We start from the raw sequence: 12,319 nt of genomic DNA on the forward strand, positions 1-12,319 counted from the left end.
TGCCAGAATTGAATGATGTAGTTGACAGGGGCGTACATGGATTGAGGAATGAGTGACAGCGATAGAGGATACTTGGGGATCACTGAAGGGTAGGGGAGGGATGGCAAGTGGCGAGGGGCTGAAAGAGAATGAGCAATAGTGAAGAGGTAATCTTTAAGAGAGGAATGGAAGGAGGTTAAAGAGGGGGGGACTGCTTAATGTACAGGGGATGTTTATTCCAGTGGAGGGGAGCAAGGAGGTAGAAGGACCAGGAATGGAGTAGGGCACAGGGAGAAGGAGGGACAGACAGAGAAGATTGGGAACGAAGATGACAGGAGGGAACACGGAAGGAGATGAGACTCAGAATGTTGAAACCAGCCCAAAGTTTTCTTGATTAAAAAGTGTTGCTGGTTAATATTGGCCTGAAAACCCGATAGGCCGATAAACTTGAACACATGTTTATATGTGGAGATACAGAATAGTGTTCTCCTTATATTTGCTTTTACTCTTGATGCTCCACAACAACACATCGTGAGTTTGTGAGACTCGGTGAGGCTTTCCCACACGTTAAATTCTAATTGCATATAAAATAAATACAACAAATATAACTTACAGCTCCTTGTCAATCTGCTGAATGCATTAGTTTCTCCCTTAGCCATGTCGGTCATTGGGGTTGTTTGACCATACTTCACCACACTAGTCGGCGTGGATTAGTGAAGGTGGGGGGCTATGACCAGTTCAGGCAGCACTCACCACTGGTGTTCGCCATGGATGTAGTTTAAGGTAAAGGTGTAGCCCTGCAATTTCTTGCTCACGCCACTGCTGGTGAAAGGGCCTCCACTAGAGGGAGTTCGAGGGAGCCCCTCTCCTGAATATATTTTTGCCTACTCTTCCACACTGGCCATACATCTTTTGAAGAAGTGGGAGTACCTACACTTTACCCAACCTCACATGTTCTGCCAATCAACTAACTGTGTGTTTTACCCATTTATACTGCTGAGTGGACATATACATTTCTGCTTACTGCTGGGTGGATGTAATCTCCACACAGGTACATTCTACTCCAATGAACTATTATTGTGGGCAGCAGGGTGGTGCAGTGGTAACACTGGTGCCTCACAGCAAGAAGGGCCTGGGTTCTTTTCCGAACTCGGGCACCTCTTTGTACGGAGAGTGTATGGCCTCCCCGTGTTCTCCATGTATTTCCTCGGGGGTTCTCCGGCAAAAAAAATGACCTCCAATTTACTCAATTTCAATTACACACAGGCAATATCGCTCCCTCCTTTCGAAATCTTGGCAGGACGAGGTTTTTCTGGATGAACTAGGATTATATTGAGAAGTGCACAGTGGGAACATTTCTATGAATGTGGAGTTTTATGATTGGGACTTGTCGGTGTTGAGATGTGGTTTTAACTGTGTCAGAGATTAATCGATTGTCATTTTCAGGAGGACCGCACTGGATGCTCAACACCAATGATCGCGGAACGCTGCATATCAACTCGAGTGAGTGAATGGGAAGGGAACTCACGAGTGGGCTTAGCTGTGCTTCAATTAAAATACGACACTGACAATTTCCACAATAACATCATCTCCTAGCCCTATGCTGTACACTCCGATACACTTAGAACAACAGTAACCTGCTCTGAATAAACTATATTGGGCTCAAAAGCAAGAACACACAATGTAACTGGTATTGGACAAACATCCCAATGCAAATAAAAATGCCTACAAATAACTCGATTGAGATTTACAGATAGCAACATCGCCCATCAATGAAAGATACACAAATGAAAATATTGAAAACATGTACGGCACTAAATTTCGATTTAAAGCTTTCGTGACTGCAATGATTCATCTTCTTTGGTTCTTTCGGTAAAGTCACGTAGAATGAGAATAAAATAATAAATTGATAAAATAAAATAACACAATAATATTCTCACGACGTTTCGGCCACAACACAAGCGGCCTTCATCAGGTGAAGGGAGCGAGACTGTCTGGTAGGACAGCGCTGGAGTGAGAGAGCCACGTTCAGATCACGGCTTTTAAGCTGTGTGAGAGGAACAAAGAGCCTTGAGGAAGGAATTAGCATAAAATTTAGCATTGAAAAGGCTGAATGATTAGCTTGTGACTGGTCACAGAAATAGCTATGTTAAAAGTTAAAGCATACACATCCGCAGAGGCACCCATTGTTAAAAGGAATTAGCATAGAATTTAGCATTGAAATAGCTAAATTAAGGCATTCGCTTGTAACTGCTACAGTGCTGGATGAGGGCCTCAACATGCCGTGCCAGTTGTGAGGGTTATTTGACCATACTTCAGTGTGCTGGTCAGTGCGAGATTGTGAAGGCATCGAGCATTAGAAGTTGGGCATGGTAATAATTCTCATGACAACTGCATCTTATACTTCTGCTACATGCTCCCATATGCATTGATAAGAGCTGTTGGTCTTTTGAGGTTTGGGCCTTTAAATTGGTTCAAAGTTTCACTGCGTTCCCTAACGTTCTCTCGTGTTACTATCCCTGCAGCTACCTATACGTCAATGCAGCAGCAACAGCAGCATCACCTCATTCAAACACAGCAACAGCAGCAGCACAAGCAGCTGCAACAGCAGCAGCTTCTTCATGGACAGCATTTGCAGCACAAACAGCATCAGCAACAGCAGCATCAGGCGACCAGTCACGTGTCACAGAGTGCTGCCACTACCACCACCACCACCGCCGCTGCTTCCGCCGTCTGTTCCCATCATGCATTGCTTTCCCAGCATGCACCGGTACAGGCCGGGCAGGTGGCGATGGGAGTGGCTGGCACCGTCAGTCAGAGACAGCAGAGTGCCGTGATGGGGGCCAGCGGATCCCATCTGCCCCCAGCGGCACAAGCGTATGGAGCCACTCAGGTGAGCACCCAACTCGCATGATTATTCTATTTGCATCGTATTGTTTTCAAGCCGGGTTGGGCGACCGAGCCAGCCCCGTGATATATTCAATTCATACAACCCACAACTTAATTTTATACATGGCTCATGACTTCATTTCAATGGCTCATGACTTCATTTCATATGGCACACGGCCATACCTTGAAATGTTCTGCAAGCGATATTTATCGGTCACTGCAAGCATCTTAACTGCACTGATCGAATACAAGATGGGAATATTTTTGGTGTGTGCTTATGTGTGGCTCTCCAAAAGTATTTGACAGACCTTTTGGGTGGGCCGTAACGGGCCAGTGGGACTTACAGTGAGGGAAAAAAGTATTTGATCCCCTGCTGATTTTGTACGTTTGCCCACTGACAAAGAAATTATCAGTCTATAATTTTAATGGTATGTTTATTTGAACAGTGAGAGACAGAATAACAACAACAAAATCCAGAAAAACGCATGTCAAAAATGTTATAAATTGATTTGCATTTTAACGAGGGAAATAAGTATTTGACCCCCCCCCCCCTCAATCAGAAAGATTTCTGGCTCCCAGGTGTCTTTTATACAGGTAATGAGCTGAGATTAGGAGCACACTCTTAATGGGAGTGCTGCTACTCTCAGCTTGTAACCTGTATAAAAGACACCTGTCCACAGAAGCAATCAATCAATCAGATTCCAAACTCTCCACCATGGCCAAGACCACAGAGCTCTCCAAGGATGTCAGGGACAAGATTGTAGACCTATGCAAGGCTGCAATGGGCTACAAGACCATTGGCAAGCAGCTTGGTGAGAAGTGACAACAGTTGGTGCGATTATTCGCAAATGTAAGAAACTTAAAAGAACTGTCAATCTCCCTCGGCCTGGGGCTCCATGCAAGATCTCACCTCGTGGAGTTGCAGTGATCATGAGAACGGTGAGGAATCGGCCCAGAACTAGACGGGAGGATCTTGTCAATGATCTCACCAAGAAAACAATTGGTAACACACGACGCCGTGAAGGACTGGAATCCTGCAGCACCCGCAAGGTCCCCCTGCTCAAGAAAGCACATATACATGCCCATCTGAAGTTTGCCAATGAACATCTGAATGATTCAGAGGACAACTGGGTGAAAGTGTTGTGGTCAGATGAGACCAAAATGGAGCTCTTTGGCATCAACTCAACTCGCCGTGTTTGGCGGAGGAGGAATGCTGCCTATGACCCCAAGAACACCATCCCCACTGTCAAACATGGAGGTGGAAACATGCTTTCGGGGTGTTTTTCTACTAAGGGGACAGGACAACTTCACCGCATCAAAGGGACGATGGACGGGGCCATGTACCGTCAAATCTTGGGTGAGAACCTCCTTCCCTCAGCCAGGGCATTGAAAATGGGTCGTGGATGGGTATTCCAGCATGACAATGACCCAAAACGCACGGCCAAGGCAACAAAGGAGTGCCTCAAGAAGAAGCACATTAAGGTCCTGGAGTGGCCTAGCCAGTTTCCAGACCTTAATCCCATAAAAAAATCTGTGGAGGGAGCTGAAGGTTCGAGTTTCAAAACGTCAGCCTCGAAACCTTAATGACTTGGAGAAGATCTGCAAAGAGGAGTGGGACAAAATCCCTGCTGAGATGTGTGCAAACCTGGTGGCCAACTACAAGAAACGTCTGACCTCTGTGATTGCCAACAAGGGTTTTGCCACCAAGTACTAAGTCATGTTTTGCAGAGGGGTCAAATACTATTTCCCTCATTAAAATACAAATCAATTCATAACATTTTGGACATGCGTTTTTTCTGGATTTTTGTTGTTATTGCGTCTCACTGTTCAAATAAACCTACCATTAAAATTATAGACTGATCATTTCTTTGTCAGTGGGCAAACGTACAAAATCAGCAGGGGATCAAATACTTTTTTTCCCTCACTGTATGTACCCCTCTCTTTTAACCAAATAACTCACGCGATTTGGCTGCTCGGTCGCTGTGTAGGTGGTGGGCGCGACATCATCATCGTCGTCATCGGCTTCCGGAGCGAACCACCTCGTCTCCCCGAGCTCCTGCGCGACCCCATGCGCCCAGCCCCACTCGACGATGACAGTAACGGCAGTGACATCATCATCATCGTCTGCTTCGTCGTCCTCCTCCTCGTTCACTTCCTCCGGCTCGTCCTCGGGAGTGACGACATCCAGAAACACAGCGCACCCCTGCGTACACTCCTCTCCACGTGCCGCCCCTCCCACCTCGTCCACCTCATCCACAACTGCCGTCGCCGCCACCTCGACGCTGCCGCCCCCACAGACGACGGCGGTGAACCTGCAGGTGGTGCAGGCGGGGACGGCTGGCTCTGGAGAGGTGAGTGAGCGTGGGTGGGGGTTTTGTGGAATACCACTCTTGACACCTTAAACAAAACAGCCAGTCGCAAGGGATTGTGCCGATACACACCACACACACTAATGCATGTAGATGATTGTGAGTGTGTGCTGATATACACCAAAGACAAAGATCACCCTTATAGCTTTAACAAGCTGTAGGTTCAAGTGCTGTGAGTGAGCAGCTGTGAAGGCCTGTACGGCACACAAGGGGGTGGGTGGTCAGCACTACGCCTGGCCACCTTTGTCGATGTTTACACATCGCACCAGGTACTCATTTGAGGCTAAGTTGACCTAGGGGAGGCCCAGGACAATTCCCAAAATCGTCACCGGTGTTGGGCGTGAGCGGGAATTGAACCCGCATTGCTGGGTTTGTAGTGCGGCGCACTAACCATTGCTGATAAACACGACACACACTTTGGCGTATATGCATGACACACAAGCGTGTGTGGCAATACATACACACACATGAATACATATGTAATTTGAGTGGTTTTCGGGACTGGCAACACTATCCCCCACGTGCTTTCTCAGCCTTCATAGGTACTCACTAGCAGCACGTGCCCCAACAGTCTGTTCAAGTTACATGGGCGATCTTTGTCTTTGCGCGTAAGAAGGATCGCTGCCTAGTAATGCCACCGCCCTCCTCCCCGTCTCGCACAGCCCCAAGGCCCCAAGGCAGGGGAAGTGAACGGGGAGCGGCGGGGTAGTCCCCCCGGTGAGGCGCGCCCATCACGCCGGCCACACACGCCATCCCCACCCTCTCTCTCACCGGCACCGCGGCCCGTGGATGGACAGCCACACGCAGGTGAGGCCGGGTCCTCCACTGGCACCATGTACAATGATTCACTCCACCTCCCCATGATGATTCAACAGTCTCGTACGATCATCGTGATCACAAACTATGATCAATCCAATGCTCTAGCCAGCACCTGGGACAGGTCACAGCAGAAGGTACTTGACACAAAATAACCTTGCCATGCATCCCTCTTACTCATCTTCATCTTTTTTGGGGGGTGTAAGCCACGTCAACACCAGCCCTTGCCTCGTGTTGATGGGGAGGTGTGTCCATAATAGGCTGGGACTCACGGCTTCCCACACCTCACACCCACGCGTCCATGCCCTCTTCATTCTGTTATTCACACAAAAGGCCACTCCCTGTTGTCTGATGTTATGCTTTCCCGAGTGGTGAGCTGTCTACCATTCATCGTCACTGGAGCTAGAACCAATCCACTGGACCTTCTTATTCCATAGAGGTCTCGGTGGTACCAGTGCAGATCCCGACAGAGGAATAGCATGAGAATAGGTTTTACCCTTTCTGGTAATAAAACAGGTGTTCAGATCAGTTTAACATGTAGGCTTTCGCAATCAATATTATTCATAATAAAGGTTTTTGGATTAGATCGCGTTATTTATAAATGTGTCGTAACCCTCCACCACCCGACATGGCCAAACAGTAAAAAATGTGTCACTTTTACAAAGGACAAATGGTTCACTACTTTAGCCCACCGGTGTGTTGAAGAGTGAATCATCATCATTTAAAATTTGAGTACGACGTTTCGCTGGTAATTACATCCAGCATCATCGGGCAATTCGCCAGAATGGTAAAGCCCTCACTTGCTCCCGGTCTTAAATAGAGCAGCAGGGCGCCACCATCATTTAACTCATTCAGGTGCAGTGCTTTGAGGCGGAGGGGGGGGATTACCAATCGATAATTATATAATCGATTGGTAATCAGTCAATGGTTATGATTAGTAATGAGTTGTAGATTAGTAATTAGTTGTAATGTGTGTTATTGTGATTATATGCTACGTTAATAATCCGTTAATTAGTATGTGTTTCCTCTATAAGGATTGTAATATGTATTATTTAATTATACGCTTCTAAGCCGCACTAAGCCTGTAGCTGTCAGAGCGATTAAAGTTATTTCTATTTCTCTCAATTTAAATGGTTTCCCTAATTAGTCTTTGCCAGTAATAATTAGTTTTACACAACGCTTCAACAGTATCAAAATCAATTGAGTGTCCTTGTTGACAAGCATGTTCTGCCACTGCCGACAGGTGGTTGAGATAATTTAATATCTCTTTGGTGTTCTTTTAGTCTTACGCTGATGTTACTTCCCGTCTGTCCAATATAGCATCTGCCACATAAACAATTAATCCGATATACACCTTCTGTTGATAATTTAGATCATTCCTCTTTAGTGCAAGATACTAGTTTTAGAATTTTGTGTACTGTACACAATTAGAGAATCCATTGCAATTGATTGAAATAGAAATAACTTTAATCGCTCTGACAGCTACAGGCTTAGTGCGGCTTGGAAGCGTATTATTAAATAATACATACTATAATTCCTTATAGGGTTAAACACATTCTAATTAACGGATTACTAACGAAGCATATAATCACAATAACACACACTACAACTAATTACTAATCTACAACTCATGACTAATAACCATTGACTGATTACCAATCGATTATATAATTACAATACCCCCCCCCCTTCGCCTCAAATCACTGCACCTGAATGAGTTAAATGATGACGTCACCCTGCTGCTCTATTTAAGACCGGGAGCAAGTGAGGGCTTTAACATTCTGCCGAAATGCCCGATGATGCTGGATGGAATTACCAGCGAAACGTCGTACTCAAATTTTAAATGATGTTGATTCACTCTTCAACACACCGGTGGGCTAAAGTAGTGAACTATTTGTCCTTTGTAAACGTGACACATTTTCTACTGTTTGGCCGTGTCGGGTGGTGGAGGGTTACGACACATTTACAGATAACGCGATCTAACCCAAAAACCTTTTATCATGAAGGTGTTCAGATGTTAAAACACCAAACTGAAACCTTTTGAAAGGAATCATGTCTGTATTAAGCACATATGCTTATGGTGAACATGCAAACAAAAATATGCTCTGGTAGTATATGATGATGCATTTTCCTTGAAACTGATTGGTCCACACCGGAAACAGCTTTCTTTTAGAGCCTAGCCTCAAACAGTGTTAGACCAGAGGACGCCAAAAGGTGAACAGCACACAGACAATACACTATCAGGACATTGAGATGCATGGGATGAGCAGCTACATCATGGGACAAACTGAAACCTTGCAACCTTGCAAAAGGTTTCAGTTAGGTATTTTAACATCTTAACACCTGTTTTATTGCCAGAAAGGGTAAAACCTCTTGTTATATTTTGATACAGGCAAGGGAGGTCCCAAGAGGAATAGCAGCCTCTCGTTTCCCCTGCGACCATTTGGACGTTCCACATGGCCAGCCTTAGTGATTGCCTGTTATTTATGGAGGGACCCTGAGAGGGGGGGTTCAGTCTCCTAGCTCCACGATATGAGGTTTGGCAACAAGACGTTACAGACGCTGGTCCCCTCAATGCCTCCGACACAGGCTTAGTTGATTTTCTCCGTCGTTTTTTGGTAATTAGTTTAATGAGGGAGGGCCCCTCGTATCCTTCCAGTTCCCCCGTTAACCACTCTGGTGACTGTAAGCACCAACAGCTAATTAGCATCAGCCTTTCAGCCTTTCCCCCGTTGCCATTGTTCACAACACAGCTCGGGTGTTACCATCTGACACAATCCAGTAGATGGGTTTGTTTTTTCAGACAATCAAAGATCAAAGATCCCCCATATAGCCTTAACAGACTGTAGGGGCAAGTGCTGTTAGCGAGCACCTATGAAGGCCGGAACGGTACACGAGGGGGTGGGTGGCCAGCACCACGCCCGACCGCCTTTGTCTCCCTAGTGGCGATGTTTACACACCGCACCAGGTACTCATTTGAGGCTGAGTCGACCTAGGGGAGGCCCGGGACCGGTTCAGATAATCGTCACTGGTGTTGGCCGTGAGCGGGAATCGAACCCTGGTCGCCAGGTTCATAGTGCAGCGCGCTAACCGCTACACTATCGCTCCCCACAGACAATACACCTCCATACACAAGCACTCACATGCATGTTCAAAGGAACACTGATACACAATAACTTCTCTATGCATACTCTCATATGTACACACACATTCTAACAACAACAACAACCGCCATTCGCCACTAAGTGGCGGTGACGTCACCACGACGCTTGTGCCAGGCCATGTGCATCTTGAGGCCACGTGAAGTGTCGAACGCTTGCTGGCAGGTCACGGGGCAGACCCAGGTGCCACGGGTCGACTGACTCGGATGACTGAGATGACTGGCTGATGCACCACCTGTGCCCCCTACTGTGCCAACCTGCTGTGCTTTAGCCACCCGGCGCTCCGCTCGTTGTTGTGAGCGTCGCTCCTCCGCCCTCCGTTGTTGTTGGAGGGCGACTGCCTCCAACTGCCCAGTAGCGTCCTTCACGAGCCTCCTCCACAGAGGCCGATCTTGACACCGCTGGTACCAGTCATCGGCAAGTCCACTCAGCTCCACGTCCTCCTGTACCACATCACTCAATCTCTTCTCTAGCCCGTGCCGCGCCCGTTTAGCCCCCTCGATCCGGCCGAACAAAAGCTGTTTCGGCATGCGGGCTACATGACCCAGCCATCGCAGCCTTGCCCGCCGGAGGAGCTCACCGATGGACCTTGCCCAGATCTTTCAAGGATTTGTGAGCTGCTCACACAATCCAGTCTGGTTAAACCCAGGATGGATCATAGGCAGGCCAGCCTAAATGTTTCTAACTGGCGAAGATGTTCCATTAGGGGGGTCCACGTTTCGCAAGCGTAGAGAAGGGAGGGAATGACCGTGGCCGAGAAGACCTGAAGCTTAGTGCGGAGCGACAGACCAGGTAGCTTCCACACAGCGTTACGCAACCGATGAAAAGATATTGCCGCTCGACTGATTCGGAGTGAGACCTCTGCTGTTAAACTGGAGCCGGGCATAAGCACACTGCCCAGGTATGGGAAACTCTCCACTCTCTCCACAACTGCCCCATCACCGATTGGGAGTTGTGGGGGGTGGAGTGTCCGATGGTACAAAATACCCAGGCAGGTGCTTAGTTTTGTTGGGGCTGATGGTAAGGCCCCATCTCTTAGTGGCATGCTCCAGTATCAACAGCAGCGTCTCCAACTCCTCCTCTGAATGAGCAGCTATTACCAAATCATCGGCATACATAACGTGGTTGACCGCACCCGGGCATCGATCAGCCTCCCATTATATATGTACCATATGGAGATTCCCCCGGTACAGCTATTGAAGGCTTCACGAACTACGTGGTCAAAATAGATGTTAAATAATGTGGGAGCCAGAGGACATCCCTATCGCACCCCAAGGGGTACAGGGAATGGCTCGGACTCCCGGCCACGTAGTTTTACCCGGGCCCGCTCACCATCATGAAGGTCCTTAATGATCATGAGCAGAGGGTCAGGGACTCCAAAAGCACGAAGAACAACCCAGAGCCCAGGCCTACTGATGGTATCATAGGCCTTGACCAGGTCAATAAAGCAGAGATGTAGGTCTTGCTGGAATTCCCTACACCTCTACTGTAGCAGACGGACAGAAAATACGGCATCTGTGCAGGACCGCCCTTTCCTGAAACCGCATTGGGGCTCCGCAAGCCTCTCCTCAGCGTGCCTGGCAAGGCGATGTTGAATAATCCTTGCCAGGACCTTTCCCGGCACACTGAGGAGTGAGATGCCCATGTAGTTGTTACAGTCTGTGCGGTCCCCCTTCTTAAAGAGGGGGACCACCAGGGCATCCTTCCAATCCTGCGGAACCCGTCCAGTGGTCCAGACTGTTGTTATGATGTCATATAGGGCAGTCTGTACACACACGCCACCCTCCCTTAGCATTTTGCTTGGGAGATAATCTCTGCCCGCTGCCTTTCCTGGTCTCAGACTCCGGATCGCCTTCAGTACTTCCTCAACAGATGGCATTTCAGCCAGCCACTCACCGGGGGTGTCTTCTTCCACTGACACACATTCTAACACACGCGCGCACACAGACATACACATGCTGTATATAGGCAAACATACGTTTATACACTCACGAAAGACTAAGATGCCCCGTGTAGCCACCAGGCTGTTGGGGCAGGTCCTGTTAGCAAGCACCTATGAAGGCTGATACAGTGGCATGCGATGGCGATGTGGCCATGACCATGCCTGACCGTCTGTCTCCCAAGTGCGACTTTATTTTGCACCGCAGCAGGTATTTGTAGAAGGCTTGCGTCGACCTAGGAGAGGCCCAGGACTGATTCAGATATTGGTCACTGATGTTAGCTGTGAGTGGGAATCAACCTGCTCGCCGTGTTTGTAGTGCAGTGCACGAACCAATACACTGCCACACCCCACCTCTGCGCTACACACACGCACGCATGCCCATGGCACACAAAGGGGTTCAGAGCTCGCGTGTGGTGGTGACGCTGGGAGCAGATGCAGGAATAATAGTCGCTCCACCGCACACATGCGCATATGCACATACAAAGACAAAGATCCCCCCTATAGCCTTAACAGACTTGGCAAGTGCTGTTCGCGAGCGCACAAGGGGGTGGGTGGCCAGCACCACGTTTGGCCGCCTTTGTCTTCCGAGTGGCGATGTTTACACACCGCACCAGGTACTCCTTTGAGCCTGAAGCGACCTAGGAGAAGCCCAGGACCGGTTCAGAGAATCATCATTCTTTAATGGCCATGAGCAGGAATTTAACTCATGTCGTCGGGTTAGTAGCGCAATCACATTTACTGCTACACTACCGCTCCCACTTAAACATATACCCGTACACATGCATTAACGCAGACTCGAACACGCTTACTTACTCACACGTGCGTGCACACGCACTCACACACATGCACTGACACACTCAAACGCAGACTCACACCTGCTCACTCACACATGCTCACATACGAACGCCCGCACAACCACCCGAGCCTTGGCTTTCTCTGGTTCTAATGAATTTTTATTCATGAAAAGGAGTTCGTGGGGGCAATACCGTATGTGTTGGGCGGGAGGCGTGAGTGTTTGTGTATGTGGGAAGCAGTAGTATAGCGGTTAGCACGCTGCGCTATGAACCCAGCGACCAGAGTGTGCAGCTAAAGAACCCTGTTAACAGCACTCAACTGTGGGGATCTTTGGGTTTGTGTGAGAGAGACTGATGGTGTGAGCACAT

At 48.2% G+C, this 12,319-nt stretch overlaps 1 protein-coding gene across 4 annotated transcripts in view; it reads left to right on the forward strand.

The window, feature by feature from the left end:
- LOC116950413 (polyhomeotic-like protein 2) overlaps positions 1-12,319 on the forward strand; it is an 85,592-nt gene that overhangs the window by 50,830 nt on the left and 22,443 nt on the right. For all 4 annotated transcript variants that reach the window (XM_076072828.1, XM_076072827.1, XM_076072829.1 and 1 more), the window contains 4 exons: positions 1,426-1,482; positions 2,505-2,872; positions 4,857-5,219; positions 5,900-6,044. In XM_076072828.1, the coding sequence (XP_075928943.1) occupies positions 1,426-1,482; positions 2,505-2,872; positions 4,857-5,219; positions 5,900-6,044 (933 nt within the window). The remainder of the gene's footprint in view (positions 1-1,425; positions 1,483-2,504; positions 2,873-4,856; positions 5,220-5,899; positions 6,045-12,319) is intronic.

The sequence above is a fragment of the Petromyzon marinus genome, chromosome 39, assembly GCF_048934315.1.
Source record: "Petromyzon marinus isolate PM22_M1 ecotype Great Lakes invasive population chromosome 39, UKy_Petmar_22M1.pri1.0, whole genome shotgun sequence".
NCBI classification, from domain to species: Eukaryota; Metazoa; Chordata; class Hyperoartia; order Petromyzontiformes; family Petromyzontidae; genus Petromyzon; species Petromyzon marinus.